This window comes from Martes martes (assembly GCF_963455335.1).
Source record: "Martes martes genome assembly, chromosome: 14".
Classification (NCBI taxonomy): Eukaryota; Metazoa; Chordata; class Mammalia; order Carnivora; family Mustelidae; genus Martes; species Martes martes.
Genome location: NC_137902.1, coordinates 31,245,602 through 31,264,694, shown reverse-complemented (window position 1 = coordinate 31,264,694; position 19,093 = coordinate 31,245,602). Strand labels below are relative to the sequence as shown.

The 19,093-nt window shown below is 45.2% G+C and overlaps 2 protein-coding genes across 6 annotated transcripts in view; one reads left to right on the top strand and one right to left on the bottom strand.

Annotated features, from left to right (window-relative positions):
* The window catches only part of DNTT (DNA nucleotidylexotransferase), a 30,915-nt gene extending 25,254 nt beyond the window's left edge, over positions 1-5,661 (top strand). For 2 of the 5 annotated variants that reach the window (XM_080823278.1, XM_080823279.1), the window contains exons 10-11: positions 1,333-1,416; positions 3,346-5,661. In XM_080823278.1, coding sequence (XP_080679404.1) covers positions 1,333-1,416; positions 3,346-3,432 — 171 coding nt within the window. In that variant the 3' untranslated portion in view covers positions 3,433-5,661. Of the gene's footprint in view, positions 1-1,332; positions 1,464-3,345 lie in introns of all 5 variants that reach the window. The other 3 variants (XM_080823281.1, XM_080823280.1, XM_080823277.1) reach the window with 3 other exon arrangements.
* Positions 5,389-16,688, bottom strand: OPALIN (oligodendrocytic myelin paranodal and inner loop protein; the record flags this gene model as incomplete). Its single annotated transcript, XM_080822918.1, has 6 exons — positions 5,389-5,565; positions 7,445-7,501; positions 8,845-8,964; positions 9,932-9,967; positions 11,998-12,033; positions 16,383-16,688. 6 exons carry the CDS (start codon positions 16,686-16,688, stop codon positions 5,389-5,391), a joined length of 732 nt encoding a protein of 243 aa, XP_080679044.1.
* Positions 16,689-19,093: the final 2,405 nt, after the last annotated feature.

The window sequence follows — 19,093 nt, the reverse complement described above, 5'->3', positions numbered from 1 at the left end:
TGATCAAATCCAAGCTCCACCAGGGTAGACATGTTATGGTCTAAGCACAGAGAGCATACCTGGCACATAGCAGATGCTCACTAAATATGTGTTCAGTAAATATTATTCTCCAGATAAAAAACATTATTATCATTTCTTACAGCCTATGGGGAAATGTTCTGAGGTTTTAGCAGAGGAGTCCAGGAATACATCTGTCAGCACACATAACTGGGGAGCTGAGGACAGTCTCTCACTGTCTTCATTATCCGCATCCTCCCCAACACATTGTGAGCAGCCATTGCTCTAAATCCTGGGGGCGGCAGCAGGGGTGGGGCCATGAAGATAGTGTCCCAGGGCTGGGAGGAAGCTCAATGCCAAACAACACCGTCATATTTTCACAGACCAGCAGCTGCTGCATCCAGAATCTGCTTCATCCTGTTTGTCCACAGCCCTGGCTCCCCCTGTGGCACATTATCAAAGACTTCTGTTTGGAAAGTCTGTTTTCTTACACATGGGGTGGTGGTGGGGAAGGTCCCCACAGCAACGAGCTTTCCTAAAGTAGGAGATGGCTCCTCCCACTAGAGGGCGCCATTATCCCACGCTTTCCTTCTCTCACTGGGGAGGATCAGCATCTCTAGATCTGTGCTGCTCTCAGGTAAAACGACCTGAATGGCAACTGTCCTCTATCTTGGGCTTCAGCTTTCATTCCCTGCAGCCTTAGAGCCCACCCTTGACCATAGGACATGCTATTCTGGGACAAGTGGCTCAAACCATCAGTTTTACAGAATCTCATCTGAGAGACTGTTAGAGTGAGAGGGAACCTTACTCACTTCCTTCATCCTCCTGTTCAACAAATCAAGATCAGAGAAGCTGGGTGACTTGCCAAAAGATGCACAGCCAAATAGGGACAAAATCCAGGATGTAATTTGGGTCTTCTGACTCCTCATCCTCTCTTACAATAGTAATATTCCAAAACAAAACAAAAACAAAACTACTATTCATCCAGCATTTACTTGGGGCCAGCTGTTATCCTGGAGACAACCCTCCCAACGTTTATTTATTCATTCAACAAACATTTGCTGTACATCTTCTATGTGCCAGGCACTATTAGAGAAGAGAATATGGTCATGAACAAACCAGGCTCCTATTTTCAGGGAGCTTACATTCTGGTGTGGAGGTGCAAGCACAGAGCTCTGTCATCACAGAACCTTGCCCTCAGGGAGAAAATTGCTTTGAGAATGTTTAGTGGAGATAAATAGATATCTCAGTGTAGAGAGTTAGATATCTCTAAACACATAATATCGAAGGCATTCTAGACTCGATAGTCATTTATTTTAATTATATCTCATCCAGCAGTTTGAGAGAGACCTCCGACGCTATGCCACGCATGAGCGGAAGATGATCCTGGATAACCATGCGTTATATGACAAGACCAAGGTAGAGTTGTCTACCCAAGATGGGCTTCTTTGATCATCATCCCAATGGTTAGCTCTCTGAGCACTTTTTGTGAACTGATTTTAGTGCCCAGGTTCAATTTCCTTTGCCCTGAGTGTCCTGTTCTCCCAGATCACAGTTGAGGACAGCTAGAAGAATCCTGATGGGAGCATGCTCCCTACCTGGCCTGGAATGTACCTCAGGGGCTTTGGGCTCAAAAATGATGAGCTTGTTGGGCCCTCAGAACCAGTTCAGCAGTGAACATTAGTTGAGTTTGGTATATCTTTGTATCTTTAGTGAATAATTCCAAAGGAAACCAAGGATTCCCCCAAATCATAAATACCACTCAAGTACCCCTTAAGTGCAATGAGCAGTAGCATTTTAAGTGATCACGTAGGTCATTAATGAGAGTACTGCAAGAGAGAGAGAGCAACAGAGCTGCCCTGAGATGTAGACGAGCAGTCAGCTGGGCTCACTCACCAGCTATGGATCTCACTCGGTATGCTAGACGTACACTGGTCATGATCCAAATTCATGTCTCAGCAAAATGATAAATTACTCTATGAATTATGAAGAGTTAAATATTCATCTGTTAAATCTACATGCCAAAGTCTACTGTTTTTACAGTGGTCAAGGACACTAAACTAAGCTCTGAGGGGAATAAGACACAAAATAACTAGAAGTAATGATCTTGACACTCTAGGAGCTTACAGTCTAGCTGAGCTGTATTTAGTTAGAGCTATCTCAGTTAAAAGTCAGAAACCCACTCCAAGATGGCATAGCAAAAAAAGGGTGCTTGGCTTATATAATTGCAGCATCTGGGGGTAATACTGACTTCAGGTGTGGCTGCATCCAGCTGCTAATGCAGGTTTCCCTCAGTGTTGGTTTCATTCTCAGGCATGGTTTTCCCACGATTCCCATCCTTCCAGCTTGACAGAGAAGAACCTCTTTCCTAATAGTTCTGGCAAGAGTCCTAGTTGATATTCACTGGCCAGGCCTAGGCTGTGTGCCCAACCTTGAACCCTTTACTGTGGCTCTGATTGGTCAGGCTTGGATCATGTGGCCCTCCTTAGAGATGGAATTAGCTCCACACCTGATCCTCATGGACTGAGAGGAGGGAGTGGTGGTTTTCCAGAGAAAAGTCAGAGTGATGCTGTCAGATGAGAGGACTGTAGATTGGCAGGAAAGCCTCACATGTCAAGCATGTGAGTGGAGGCACATTCACATAACACAATTTAGGAATACTTACAAATGAACACATTCTAAAAGTCTAACATAACGGAATATATCTTACATGCCCTATGCTGTGCTATAGGCAAGAAGGAATGACGGAGAAGTGGTGCTTGGTCTAAAAGAGATCATGGGCTGGAAGCCTGGTGGGGTTTGGGGTGGGGCAGGTGAGGAAGGCCGGAGGGAGAACCCAACATATACAGGTATCCTATAATTGCTTCTCCTCATTACCTGGAGCAGCAGTGCCTCATTTTGGCTGCACATGAGAATTACCCAGAGCCTTTAAATAGACTGGTCATAGGACCTCTTCTGAGATTCTCATTTCACTGAACCGGGGTGTAGCTCAGGCTTCAGTGTTTTTTTAGAAGTCTCATCAGGTGGTTCTAGTGAACAACTGTGGTTAAGAACTACAGATCCATAGAAAAAGTACCAACTGCTTGTAACTAAATATGTAAAGTTGTCAAAATTTTACCTTAATCTATGAAATATCATATTTTGGGGTTAGAAAATATAAAAATTACAGAAGTAAGTTAAGATCTAAAGAAAAGAAGCCTGTTAAGATGACTTTTTATACTCAGAAGCGGGGAATCATGTTTTGGTAACAATTCATTCTGCCAAGACAATTTACAAGTAAAACTCACTATGTCAGCATCAAGATGTTTAAAAATATCTGAATGCACGTATTTCTTTTTATACTTTCAGAAAATATTTCTCAAAGCAGAAAGTGAAGAAGAAATTTTTGCACATCTGGGATTGGATTACATTGAACCATGGGAAAGAAATGCCTAGAAAAATTGTCAACTTTTTTTCAGCCTTTTTTTTAGGTTAAATAGATTATGCTTCATATTGTAGTAAAGATGCCTTAGAAAAATATGAGATTCTTTAAGCCTTATTGAAATACAGATTGCCTTTAGAAATAGTTTTGAAAACATGATAAGGCAGCACCTGGTAATGGGTTATGCTCTAGTAGGCCATTTGTATGACTGTGGCTTAGAATTCACAATGCATTTTTCCATAGAAATGATATTGAAATGGGTGGCTTATTTCCAGGGAAGCTCATCAAAGCCCACTTTGCCCACAGGGTAGCTGAGATACTGTATATTTGGAATAAAAACAGAAGGAAACAAGAGATGGTGGAGTCTTCTTTTCACTCAAATACCATAAAATATTCTAAACAAAAATGTAACAAAATGAAAGAATGAAGAGTTGAAGATTTACCTTGAGGAGAGAAACAGGTTTAATGAGAAGATCAGAGATTCTGGAAGGGGTTCTAGGTCCCTTCTGGAGCTTTTGGAGGATGGGGTCCTAAATCTAGACTCACTGCACTCAGGTCAAAGTCTGCTCCTCTGGTCACAGTGGAGCTGTGCTCTAGGTGTCCTAGCACAAGGCCACACACAGGATGTATTCCCACTGCCTTCACTCAGAAGTGCAATTTCCTAAATGCCAAAGGAATATTTTCCCTGTTTTCTGTTTCTGAGTCTCTCTCTGGATCTTAGTGGCCCTTTCTGTCTCAGGGAGATGCTCTTTCTTGATCTTTTCATCTTAGGACACCCAGGGTAAGGGAGGCAGCTTTGAAAGCACATGTTGATAGGTGGCAGTAATTCGGCGGGTTTGTAGAATGTGTACTTAGTTATTTGAAGAAGAGGGGACATGTTCATGAGCAATCAGAGGTCCTGAGTGAGAAGGAAATGCCTCCACAGCATATCAAAGCGGAGTTGGTGGATGGATCCTGAGACACTATGGACCCAAGTTCTTCCACTAGGAGACCCTGCTTGTGCACCAGCAATGGTCCTCCCTGCATGAGGGAACCAGGACTCCGGGAAGCCATGGTGAAGGCCTGACCTGAGCCAGCTACGGCTGTCCACAGACTTTCCTCAGATGGCAAGCAAATTGCTACTTAGCCCACCCCTCTGATCCTGTGTGCATCCACTCAGGAGTCTTCTTGCTCTTTTCCTGGAGAGTGCAGTGGAGGCTTTTCTCTCCACTCCCACAAGTGGATATAGCCTTCATTTCTAATAATCTCTTGGAACAACACTTGCCTTCACTCCACTGTGTTTACCCTCAAAAGACACACACACACACACACACACACACACACACACAGTCTATTGTAGAATCACCTTCCTTAAGTACCGTCTGATCACAGACACAAATGGGAGCAATGAATCGTCCAGCTATGTGCTACCCCTGTGGTCAGGGAACAGATGTCTCCACATGATTTCTACCTTGAGACATTCAGAAATAAGAAATTGCTTCCTCTCATACATCCCCTTTATGTTTTATTTATAACCCAACTTGCACCATACTAGCCCTGGCCATCCTTCCCATGGAAGCCAGGTGTGATGGGTTTCAGGGTTTTTTTTGTTTTTGTTTTTTGTTGTTGTTGTTGTTGTTCTTTTTTTTTGAGAAAAGAGATGTGGAAAAAAGATGATAAGGCAAGACACACAGAAATCAAACCCTTTTCCCAAAATCATAAAGGAAAGCATAGGTCAAGACTAAAATCCACAGGGTCCTTCTGGACCTCACTTGGTGATTCACTGCTTATTAAACAACAAGATCTGAGTGTTGGAATGAACCCTTAGCTCTGTCACCTACAGAGACAAACCAACCCAAAAGTTTTCCAGATCTTCAAAGGAAATTTGGGTTGGTTAAGAAGCAGTTTGGCATCTCTTATCACTCTGAGCACAAACCCCTGAGTTTTCAGCTCTGTTCCAGCTCTAGATTCTGCTCCTTGGTCAAACTGTATCATTCCAGGCTCAACCTGGGCATGAGCCACCACAATCCCCTCCTTCTCTCCATTTCGACAGTGGGACGGTAAGTGTCAGGCATGGGCTCCTCGCTTCCTGCTACAGTCTTCACATATACATGGGCTCCTTCTGCTCCCATCAGATTCTTCTCATGTGTGGGTGACCTCCTGGGATTCTTGAGAAAACAAACAGGTTTTTCAAAAATAGAGCAAAGACTTCTGCTTCTGACCCAAATGGGGCAACGGCAACCAGATTTACCCTCCCACCTGAAACAACCAAAATCAGGAAAAAAAAAAATAGTTTTCAAGATGCTGGACATCAGGCAAGGAAGGATATAATTCTTGAGAGACAGAGAACGAATGAGAGGAGGCCTACAATTGCCAAGTTTAATGCCTTGGCAGATTTTTTCTGGCCACTCAACTCTCTTCTGTTTAACCTTAGCTTGGTGTTCCTTTTTCATTCCTTTTACCTTTAATCTATTCGTATCTTTATATATTAAAGTGAGTTTTTGCAGGCAGTATACATTTGGATCTTGTTTTTATATCCAAACTGATAAAAAAAAATTTTTTTATTTTTATATCTCTACCTCTTAGTTGGGGTAGTTAGACCATTTATATTTAAAGAAGTCATGGTTGGGTTTAAATGTACCATCTTCCTATTTGTTTTCTGTTTGTTCTGTCTATTCATTACTACTTTTTAAATTTTTTTCTGCTTTCTTCCTAAAGATTTTAGGAGCATCTTATTGAGGTCCATGAAAAAAATCCGTTGGGATTTAAATTGGAATTACATTTATCATATAGATTGATTTGAGGTTGTTTGACATCTTTATGCTCTTGAGTCTTCATATCCAGGAGCTTGGTATGTAACTCCCATTATTTAGGTCTTATTTAATATCTTTTACTGAAGTTTTATTATTCTCTACAAAGGGGTTACAGCTTTTCTTAGACTTATTCTTTAGCATTCTACATATTTTTATTACCACTACAAAGTGGTATTTTTTAAAATTACTTTTTCTAGGTTATTGTTATGGATTTTTAGAATGCAAAGTACTTTATCATATCCAGGAAACTTGTTAAAATCTCTCCTTAATTCTAATAATTTGTCTTTAGATAATTTGGCTTTTCTATGTAAATAATCATATCATCTGCAAATAATAACAGTTTTGTTTCTTCTTTCCCAGTTTTATACTTTCTTCTTCTTTTTCTTTGTATTTTAATCTGTACTGAGGTATAATTGACAAACTAGATTATAAGATGCTTAAAGAATATGATGTGATTTTTTTAATATACATATATATTGTGAAAGGATTTCCCTTATTGAGTTAATTTCTACTTCTTTTTCTTAACCTACTACATTGACTAGGACCTGAAGTACAGTATTGAATGGAATTTTATTCTGTATTGAATTGAGCATCCTTGTTTCCGATCTTAAAGAGAATTCATTTTACCTTTAAGTATGATGTTTGCTGTAACTTTTTTAAAAAGATGTCTTCTTTCCAGTTAAGGAGGTTCCTATTCTATTTTCAACTTGCTAAGAGTTCACATCACAAATAGCTGTTTAATTTTTTTAGACTCTCTTCTCCTATTGAGATGGTCACACAATTTTTCTGTTTTAATTTGTCAATGAAATAAATAATATTAAATTGATTTTCTAATATTAAATCAACCTTGAATTCCTATCCAGCCAATAAAAATACAGTGAGAACCTCCTTTGTGCCCAAGCTTCATTGGGTTGCCTCTTTTCCACATGAGTCCACATTATACTTCTTCCATACACGGAAGGTTTAAAAACCTTAGCTTTCATGTATTAATGACATACAGTGATTAAAGAAAAGGTTTATTTGAGAGAGAGAGCACAGTGGGGAGGGGGAGACGGAGACAGAGAGAGAGAATCTCAAGCAGACTCCCTGATGAGCATGGAGCCCAGAGTGGGGCTTGATCTTATGACCAACCCTGAGATCATGACTTGAGCCCAAATCAAGAGTTGGACACTTAACCAACTGAGCCACCCAGGCGCCGCGTCGATATGCAGAGATTTTAACCAAGAGTTCTTACCTCAGCAATCTTGGGATTGTCATAGATTTCTGAAATTTCACATGGCCTCTCACTTTCCTAAGTTGATAAAAACAATTTAAAAAATGAAGAAGAAATGAAGGGTCACAGCATTTCCCTATGACAATGATTAAAATCAATGGTTCTTAAACCTGCATGCACATAAGAATCACTAGAACACTTTAAAAATAAAGTAACCAAACAGATAATAATCATCCCCTCCAAAAAAATCCATAAATGAGAGATACCACTGTAAAGTTAACTTCAAAAATAATCCAGGATTGACAGTGGAGAGAAGTGGGTAGGAGTAGAGATCAAACAAGATTGGCCACATTTTGATAATTGGGTTCATTATACATTTTCTCTACTATAGTAGACATTTAAAAATCCCTCATGCCACAGCCCTTTTGTCCAGAGATACTAATTTAATTGGTTTTGGTGATTGGTATTTGTAGTTATAGTATTGGTATTGGTAGCCTCCTAGATGCGTGTTAAAGTGCACCAAAGGTTAAGAAACTATGATTTAAATAAATGACACCACCACCAACCACAATACACCTTACTGTGTTTAAAGTTCACAGCTTGTCAACACATCTTTACAACCATGATCTCAGTCCATCCTCACAAACTCCTAAAATAGGGAGGGTAGTTTTTATGACTTCTGTTTTGGAGTAGAACTAACCAAGGCCCAGAAAATGTGAAGTCACTTGCTCAGAGTCACTTAAGTCAGAAAGTGGCAGAGCCAGGTGTAGAGGCCAGGTGGTCCATCTCCCATTAATGCTTATCAGTGTTGAGAACAATCAGGATGGTTCACAGAGGATGGAATTAGAACCCAGAGTCCACACAACACGGTTGTATTACAACCACAGAAACTTCTTGGGTATTGTCTGGGTGGCCTTTGAATTCTGAGCCTGGTCTCCAGAGCAAACCAGCATTTGGAGGGGTGGGGTGGGATGTGTATTCTGATGTAGAAAAAGGGCAAAGATAAACAGAGCCTATTCCTACCACAGACCCCTCAGCACCTGTTTGTCTCCTACCTTTCCTGAGATTGTCCCCACTCTCTTTATGAAGCTTAGGCCCTTCTGTCCTTGACTTCAGAAAACATACCCACAGTACAGGTGTGCATTTGCCATGGCAACACCTGTCCCTCTCCACAGTTACTTTCTGCCACCCCAAATACCATCCTTATTGCCACAGATTTCCTAAAGTGAAGGTTGGGTGACAGATCAGCTCTGCCCAGAGTATAGTATCATGAGTCTGAGATAGAAATCGAGGGGCAGGAACATCCACCATCATGTCCCCCAGGAAACAGATGTGGATCCTGACACCCTCAGCCCAAAGCAAGTTCACTGAAATACTGACTCCTGCCAACACAACCAGACCCAAAGGAGCTTGCTAATCACCTCGGCAGAATCATTGCTGCTTCTTCTTCGGCGGATCAGCATGAATAGTAAGGACACCAGCAGGGCTGTGGCCACCAGGGATGGGATGCCTGCTGCTAATCCAAGAGAGGGCCCACAGTCCTGCCATACAGAGAAGGGCAGAGTCAGGTTCTCCAAGAATAAAGGGAAAGTTAGGTTGATTAAAAATAAAACAAAACAAAAACCTGCATAGCCTCTTAGTGTCATATACAAAATCAAAAGATTAATAAAATAATGCAGACAGAGGTGTTTGCAATATACATGACAAATGACTCATGTCATAGGACTTAATTTACATAGTTTAAATCAATAGGAAAAGGATGATAATCCAGGAGGGAAAATGGGCAAAGGGTATGAACAGGCCATTCCTACAAACAGAAATACAGATGTCTCATCAACATAGTGAAAGCTGAGAAACAACTCAAAACGATTAGATACTATTTTAACCTATCAATTTGGCAAAAAGTAAAAAGTTATATCCCACATCATTTTGATGTAAATGTTTACATTTATTTGCACTATATGCATTAAGCAATTAATTTCAGATTACCTGGAGATATCAAAGACAATCTGCAGTATCCCTATAAATGCTCAACTCTCGTATGTAACATACATACAAAGAAGTACACAAATCATAAATATACAGCTGGACAACTTCACATGTGGAACCCACGCAGCTAACCAGCACCCAGACGAAGACTGGTAGGGACCCCAGAAGCTGTCCCTATACTCCCAATAAAGGCATGTGTGGCCACTATCCTGAATTCTGTCACTGTAGATTAGTTTTGTTTCTGTTTTCCAGGATCACCTAGATGGCCATGAAAAATATGTATGGTTTTATGTCTAGCTTTTTCTGCTTAACACTTTGGGAAAATTGCTTGTGATTTCTGCATGCTCGCCCTCATTTTTGAGCTGAGTTGGTTGTAAGAATAATTGTTGAGCCAGATTCTGTTTGGTGACAGTTCACATATTTGAACTTTACTCCTCAAAACGAAGATAGGAAACGCCTAGAGCATTCTTATTCCCATTTTACAAGTGACCAACCCGAGGTTCCATGTGACATACTTACTGCTTCTTTCCCACTGGTAGCAGGTGGGGAGGAAGTCTGTGTGGAAAAAAAAAAATACATCTTAAAAAAATAAAACCACACAATGCACATTATACAAACAGCCCACCCAAGGTTAAGCTGTAATGCCTAAATGCCCTAACTGGAAGATCCAGGGTCCGTGCTCTTCACCGCTGGGCTACACTGCCATCCGTGACCCAGTTTTTGTACTTGACAGTTCAGTATGGCTCAGCAGAGACCAACCTGCATATGTATCCTTGTCCAAAACCCCCTTCCAGATAGCCTCTGATGAGCCACGTATTCCCCTCTCACCTACTTCACTGGGCACTGGCCTTCTAGTCATTCAGCTGCACCAAAAGAGAAGGGTTATTTATTATTTTTTTCTAAGTTTCATTTATTTATTTGAGAGAGAGAGCAAGAGAGAGCACACAAGCAAGCAGAGAGAGGGGCAGAGGGAGAGAGAGAATCCTGAAGCAGGGTCCCTCCTGAGTGTGGAGCCTGACCCAGGGCTCGATCTCAGAACCCTGAGATCATGACGGAAGCTGAAATCAAGAGCAGGCCCCTCCCACCTACTGAGCCACCCAGGTGTCCCCAAGGGAAGGGATATGTAGTAGAACATAACTGCCAGATAGGGTGACCAACCATCCAGAGAACTTGCCCAGGATATAGGATGTGCCCTGCTAACACCAGACAGTCCCAAACTGGGACGGCTGGTTGCCCTACATAGGTCCAAAGGGGGAGGGGACAGTTCTCAGAGAAATGGGCTATGAACAGAGAAGGCATTACACACGGTGATGACTAGCATCATACTTCCCTCTCACCCTCACTCACTCCACGGCCCCGAGCTTCTCTGAGTTACCCTCACAGAGTAGGCCAAACCAGAATAAGACAGAACCTGGGGTCTCTACAGACTTAAATTCAAGCAGCCAGGAGGAATGTTCCAGCAGGGACCATATCAAAGTTTTTGACAGGTACAGAGAGGGCTGGGGATTGGGGGGAGTTGGGTGAGGGCAATAGAGGGTGAAACAGCGAGCCAAGCGAGTCAGGGAGATTCTGAAGGCAGGGCCCCGCTGGGAGGGCGCAGTGGGTGGGACAGAGATCCAGGGCGGCCAGTAGTGGGCGCCAGAGGCCGGCAGTGAGTCAGGAGGTGGCCCCTTTCCGCGGCTTTCCAGGACTATGCCCGCCCGGTTACCGTAGAAACGATCACTGGCTCACGCATCCTCTTTCCAGGTAGATCCAGTTTATCCTCTTTGAAGAACAATGTAACTTATCAGAAAAATTTGGCACGGCCAAACGTACTGAAAAACCGGGCCAGGAAAATGCCCGTCTCAATCATAACACTACGGGTCGGAGAACAGCCCCCTGCTGTATTATCTGCATGCAACGTGGGCACAGAAGACAGAAGATCAGCTGTGGACGGAAACTATATGCCCTCCTCAACTCACAGTCTCTGTCCGACTTGGAACTAAATGCCATACTCAAGAGCCATAAACCACTCATCCTTGTTGACCCAACGACACTCCTTCTAGAACACAGACTAAGGAAATCACCTTAAATGCAGACAAGGATTTAACTGCAACTCTTTTTATCACCAAATGATTCTCGATTGTGGCTAATCGATTAAAGAAATAGTTCACTCGAACGAATGTCATGTGACCATTCTCAGTTATGGTTAAAAGGGCTGATGGAAAATATTCATCATAAAGTCTATATAAAATCACATGTAGAGTAAGAACACGTGGTACAAGAGACAACAAATGTCAAAATATACATAAAGTTAGAATATACGTAAACTCAAGCAGGACTAGAAGGAGCGACACCAATGTTTTCTGCTGATCAGAATTTAGATGTTGTGATTTTTTTTCCTATTTTACTTTCAAAATGTTTGTGATTTTTATAATTGAAGAACTTTGTCTCAACACCTCTCCCCACAACTGCTTATAAGTGTCTGAAAACCTGCAGTTCATCCCTCAGCTTGAAGTCCAAGTGAAGGAGCTCTGCCTGCCTCTCCTCACCCCCGCAGGCACCTCTGCCCACTTGCCCAGTGCCGGGGAGTCTGCAGCACTTACCGTGTTGGCCAGCACCGTGAAGTTCAGTGAGAAACTCTGGAGGAGAGAAGGAAACATTAATACTCCAGGAATGGTCAGTCGGTCAGTCTCCTGACCCCACTACTGAGTGTCACCCACCCTGGTGGGTCTCAGGAAAATTCACCGATTCCATAGGATCAATCAAACCCCAACCTCTGCTCCCAATCTTGGCCCCTCTCCCCTTCTAAGATCCCCAGCCAGGGCCCCATAAAGGGGCCAGCCAGTGATTGCCTGATGGGTCCCAACCCAGAGGGCAGCAAAGACCACATTAGAAATTCAGCAAAGGGCTGAAAGTTTTGTTTTTCCCCAGAACTCTTTTGAGGGAGGGAACGGTGTGAGCTTAGAAGTACTTGGTACTGTACCCCAATGTTTATAGCAACAATGGCCACGGTCGCCAAACTGTGGAAAGAACCAAGATGCCCTCCAACGGATGAATGGATAAGGAAGATGTGGTCCATATACACTATGGAGTATTATGCCTCCATCAGAAAGGACGAATACCCAACTTTTGTAGCAACATGGACGGGACTGGAAGAGATTATGCTGAGTGAAATAAGTCAAGCAGAGAGAGTCAAGTATCATATGATTTCACTTATTTGTGGAGCATAACAAATAATATGGAGGACAAGGGTAGATGGAGAGGAGAAGGGAGTTGAGGGACATTGGAAGGGGAGGTGAACCATGAGAGACTATGGACTCTGAAAAACAACCTGAGGGTTTTGAAGGGGCGGGGGGTGGGAGGTTGGGGGAGCCAGGTGGTGGGTATTAGGGAGGGCACAGATTGCAGGGAGCAATGGGTGTGGTGAAAAAAACAATGAATAGTGTTACGCTGAAAAGAAATAAAAAATTAAAAAAAAAAAAGTACTTGGTACTTTCTGCTTGGGTAGGAAGTAAAGGCCACGAGGGGCAAGTTCTGACAAGAACACCTGCTCCAAACCCCCTCCCCAGGAGAGAGGGCGTGAGCAGGACAAGACTTCTGTGCCTGCTGGGTCTGAGACAAAGCTTCCAGGCTGGGGCAGAGCTGCTTGGGACAACAGAGGAGAGAGTCACTCTCTATTCCCTCCCCTCACTCAGTACCCAGCCTCAGCTCTCCCCCAGATATGGAGTCAATATCAAAAGATCGTGAGCTCCGTGGGACACCAAATTGTTAGCCTGTGCAGAGCCTCCGCTGGCTCCTTCTTCTTCCCCGTCCCCATCTTCTGTCACTGGAGTTTGGGCTAGTCCATGCCAGTCTTTCCAGGCTGCTCTTCCCTGACAACGAGATAGACACTCTTCTAGGACAATGTTAGAGCAAGAGGACTCTCTGGGCCACCTTGGGTCCAGGGCCTCTTGCTCAAGGGACCCAACCGCTGCCCTTTGCACTAACACCAACCAAGCCCACAGATGCTGCAAGGACACTTGGTGGCTACTGTATGGGACACAGCTGCCCCGAGCCTTATCTCATCAGTGAATACTGGGTACTGATGTCAGCAAACCCAAGACAAAGCTCCCTTTGGGGGGACAGCAGAAGGAGAAGAGCAGCAACAAATGAGCCATTGCATGTGCTGTTTATCAATATTGGGATGACGAAGATTTTGGCCAATTTCAGAAAGACATTCATATTTTGTAGAAATAACGCTCCAGTGCTCTCGTGGAGAGAAAAACATCACATCAGTTTGGGTGGGGAGAATCCGAGGCAGTGTCCTTTAGAGAGGCTGCCGGGAGGGGTGAGGCAGCCCCGGGCTTGGAGTCACCTGAGGTGGATCCCAGTCCAGACTCAGTCACTTAGGAACTGTGTGGCCTTGGAAAAGTGAGTCAGAGTCTCTGGTCTCCATTTCCCTCACAGCAAATCTATCTTCCCAGGCTTCAAATAGGGATAATGTCAACCCGCCCTGCCCAGAAGCCCAAAGGGAAAAACATCATTGATAGCTCCTTCCGAACTGTAAAATCCATAGTGGGGGAGGGGGGTGTCACATGATGTCATGTTCTTCATGGCCTGGCCAGCACGGATCAAGGCACAAAGAAGCCACTTGGGAAGCTCTCATGGATGGAATTGCGTGCCTAGACGAGCAACATTCCAAGTACTGGAAGTTGCTACATTTCTTGCTAGTCTACGTGCTATATAATATCTACATAATGGTTCTAAAGGCACCTGAGGACCCCAGTGGCCAAGTGTCCCTCATTATGAGCTTGCCATGCATGAGGGGAAGGAGGGAGAGGCAGGATAATTACTCACTGTTATTGAGGGGATGCTATGGGTCAGACACCGCATGCATAACCACCCTGTGATAGGAACGCTATCATCCCTACCTCATGGGTGTGGGGACTGAGAGCAAGATAGGTTGCCGGTAAGTGGTCTGGGTCTGGTTAGATCACAGATCTTCCTAACTCCAAAGCCGGAATTCAACTCCTTTTCGTAATCTCTTTAATAAGGGAACTCCCAGAAGCCTCTTCTAACTCAGCAAACTTCATTTGATTGAGTCACACCCAAATACGTGTCACAAGCCAGGAAGGAAATCAGAAAGTTTCCAGGGCAACTTCTGAGTATCTAACCATTGCTGATCGTGTAACGGAAGGCGGACTGAGCAAATGAGGACAAAGGCGGGGATGACACCCACTGCTTCGCCTGGAAAATGAAGTTAGCCGAAACATCTACTTTGCGCCCTTGCTGTTTGTAGGGTTTTAAACACAAAACCTTAAAACTAAAATAAATGATGAGAGCAGCAAATATTAGATGAGAATTGTTTTAATGATTAGTATTTTGCACATAGGAAAATAATTTTTAAAAAATCCCAAGCCCCTTGAAGTCCTAACACTGACGGTAACAGTCATATTTGCATGAGGAGATATGAGCTTTCAATGCCTGGGAGTCGTTTCTTACAGCGAGAAGGGAAGGTTAGGGTGAGAAAAGATGCTAGCCTACTCACCATTTCTGACGGCCTCCCAAGAACCTTCTCCAGCAGCACCCTCGGCGAGCTCCTTTCTTAGTGTTCTTCGTGTTGCTGGCTTGTGCTTCCCATTTGTAGGAGCAACAGCCTGGGAGAGCCAGGGTGGCGGGGCAAAGGGGTGGCCCCATGGGAGCTCTGGCCATTTATGGGCAGGGGAGTAGCCGAGTCCTCTGCCCATCCCTCAGGGAGATGGTGTCCTACTTCAAGGCCACTGTGGATGGCCCCATCACCCATCCCCTTTGTTTTCTTTTTCTCCTCTTACTTTCCAGGCTCCTTCCTCAGCTACACCCCCAACTCAGCAGAGAACCCACAGCTGGCTCGAGAGCTCAGTGGCTTCTGCGGCCAGCAGCCCTTTAGAAACAATGGGATCCCATCGCTGAGGCTGGCTGCTCCCTCCCCCGCGTGGACCGCTGTCCCCGCAGCCGTGGGTAGAGTGCACCAACAGTGTCAACACAGAGGTTGGCCGCGTGATGGGAGTTGGAGCCTGCTCTGTGTCTGGGGCAGGGGCTGTGGCTGCCCCAGCGAACACACTCCCTGGTCCGGGAGCTGCCTGGCGGCATGTCTGGCCTTACCCCCTTTCTGTTCTCACATTTTGAGTGGGGACCTTCGTAGAGCTGGAGGAAGCCACGGACAAGGACTGCTTCCTAGTTTTTATGAGGCCATTGTTAGGAGTTTGCTTCTTTAAAACAGTGAGGGAACTGGAGTCCCACGCCAACAAAACAACAGAATTCCAACTGATAAATCTGATCACTTAAATGAATGCATTCATCATGGTTCAACAAATCTATCTTTCTTTCTTTCTTTTTTTTTTTTTTTACAGATTTTATTTATTTATTTATTTGACAGACAGAGAGACAGCGAGAGAGGGAACACAAGCCAGGGGAATGGGAGAGGGAGAAGCAGCCTTCCTGCCCGCCAAGCAGGGAGCCCGATGCTGGGCTCGATCCTAGGACCCTGGGATCATGACCACGGGCACAGCCTGGAAGGAGGCCCATGTTCCTGAAGCAGCATAAACCAGGGGAGCGCCCTCGGAAGGAGCAAGGCAGTGTGAGTTACGTGTGTGGAGTTTAAGAAACAAAACAAACGAAGGAAAAAAGAGACAAATGAAAAAAACAGCCTTAACTGTCTAGAAGAAACTGGTGGTTACCGGAGTGGGGATTGGGGGAGGAGTGGCACTGGTGACGGGGGTTCAGAGCACACTTATCCCGAGTCATGTACAGAATCACTGAATTGCTGCTACATTGTACTCCTCAAACCACTATAACAGGGTGTGTTAACTGCACTGGAAACAGACAGAACATCTTAACAACAACAACAACAAGGGACAGGCTGAGCTGGGGCCTGACTGGTGAGCATGGCAGGGCACAGTGAAACTTCCATCGTGGAGCGGTGGCACGGCTTTCAGGAGTCGAAGTGGGAGCGGAGCAGGAGCTAGGTTACGTTGGCGCAGATGACCTGGCTTCCCTGGGAAGCCCAGATGACAAGGGCCGCCCGGCTGGCCGCGGGCTGGTGAGCGCTGGTGGCAGCCGCCCCGGGACAGGGGGCCAGTGGAAATGGAGAGCAGTGAATGGGTTTGTGACTTCCTGTAGAGCCAGAGGCAGTCAGATTTGACAGCGGAGCAAAATGTGCAGAAGAAGCTGACTCCCCGGTTTGGGGCCCTGTGTGTTCAGGCAGGTGATACTGGGAAAATGGATGTGGAGCGCAGGGATCCAGGCCCGAGGGCACCGGGCCGAGGAAGACCCACATGGGCGGTGCTTCACGGGGCTTTTAGGTCCCAAGACTCCACAGGGACACCTCCGCTGATGTCCTGGTGTCTGGATATCATGGAGACAACAGTCCAGACAGGCCTGTGTTTAACCCCTTAGCTGCCATTGTGGAAACTTCGTGGTCTTAGGTAAGTAAAGTAACTTCTTCCTGCCTCAGTCTCAATCTGTAAAGTGGGGCTAATAAGGTTTGCAATGACCAGGCTAGTGAAATCAGTACAACTGGAACAGAGTGTGCCTCTAACTTCACTTGATGGGCGTCGACTCCCGCCTGGACCAGAGAGCAGCACCGAGGGACTTTAGTTCATGGTCCCCGTCCCCTCTGGCTAGGCTGTCTATGGTGGGTAAGGCCAGTGAGGTCCTTTTTGACTCTTTGTCAAAATTGTCAACATCCACTGACCATCCCTCCTTCCAATTGCTCCTTTAGGAGAATTGCTAAGACCTCTAGTCGGTGGTGCACTGGCCAAGTGTCCAGGCCAGTTGTGGTTCTTGGGTCACAGGCGTCCAATGGACTGTGATTAACTAAGAAGAAGGGGGCTTTATTGGCTGGGTAGAGCAGAGCTCACAGAAAGAAGAGAGGCCAGGGAAGCAGACTCTGGGAAGGCAGAGAGAGGCTGCTCCTCAGGCTTCTGCAGCAGAGACCCTCTACCGTCTTCTCAGGATTTCCTCCCAGGGAAAATGAGCTCCAACACATCTCAGCCCTTTGGCCCCTGGATCAAAACTTTTGCCCCTTGATCAAAACTTCAATTCCAGGGAGACGATCTGATTGGTCTGGCTTGGGTCATGTGCCCCAGGAGGCCACTCCCTCCCACTGAGACTAGATGGTTGGTTCGGCCAAAGGAACATGGCACCATCACTCAAACACGAAGGAACAGGTGAGATGAGTGGTGTCTCCTCCTCTGGCAGTGTTAGGCCTGGGAATTATCTTCTCAGAAACTGTAGAAGGCATGTCCTTTTGTGGGTGAGAGATCGTGGCCACCGAGGCTGAGATGCTCTCATCATTTGTATCCTGCCACCATTGACATTTGTACGATCACATAGAATGATTTGCCAGGCAATAACTGGTTGGTTTAAAAACCTGGAACATTCTGAATGATAAATGGCCTTACCCTTGATTTTTAAAAATCTGTATCTAAAACGTCAGTAAGGAAATAGCGATGAAGTAAAATATTAAAACACACAAAAAGATTCTGGTCATGTATCTATGAATGTCACATGTGAGAGTCATTAGTGTGGCCCACCAGATACTTCTATTTCATCTCATTCTTGACTCCCAGTTGAGAGTAGCCGTACGGGCCGCTCTGGCCAAGGACACGGGAGTGGAAACGACGCAGCCCTTGCTGGCAGTGGTCAGAGACAGCGCGTGATCTGTCAGTTTCCCTCGGCCAGAGAAATCAGCAAAGCTCTGGGTAGCAGCGGCTCCATCACCCCATCCTGACCAAGGGTAACGTGGAAGAGCTTCCAGATGTCAGAAATGCACATGTAGTAAGAACAAGAAGTCAGCCTTTCCCATGTAATTCCTGATATCTGGGGGCTGCTTTTGATGCAGCCTGAACTACCTTATCCTGACTGATCCATCAAGCATTCATACCCCTGTCCCACCGGGGCTCATCCTTTAGGTACTGGTGACCACAAGAAGGAAAGTCCTAAAACCTTGACTCTCCACACACAGCACAAAACAGTTGCGAAATAGTTCTGCATTTAGATCGTTTTGCATTAAGACCAAGCTGAGTGTTTAAACACACACACACACACACACACACACACACACACACACACACACACAGAGTTCCTTATTACCATTCCCTGATGGACCCACAAAATCCTAAACACACCCCCAAGGTCTCCTCAACTGGTCAACCTGAGAAGACTGTCTTTGATTCGATGGAACTTCTGTCCTTGGGTTAAAAATGAGCCTGTATCACAGGAAATAAGTGAGATACAGATTTGCTGTATTTGACGAGGGCTTCTTCCAAGGACTACTTAAAAGGGTCCTCCTTGGGGGATAATGCAGTGCCCCAGGATTCCACGAGCTGGGTGTCATGACCAGCCCTAGGCCTGAGTGGGGCATAGGAGTGGCTGCCAGAGCCCAGAGAGAGAGAGGAAGGGGGGGGCAAATTATAGGACGTCTGACCTTTAGTTTTAGATGCCAGCTGTGGTCCTCAGGCACAGAGGCAGGTGGAGATGAGTAGAAAGAGGTGCTGAGGGACAAATGGGTGGAGTCTACCCCCTCAAGCTCGGTCACCATAGCAACCAGTCCACAACAAGCGTGCGGTCAGATTCCCAACTCGTTTGGATTCAAGAAAGGGCATGGCTTTGAAACCATCTTTAGCTTTGCTCATGACTTTCTGGGTCCAATAGGAAGCTCTGTTCTGGACCAGGCACTGG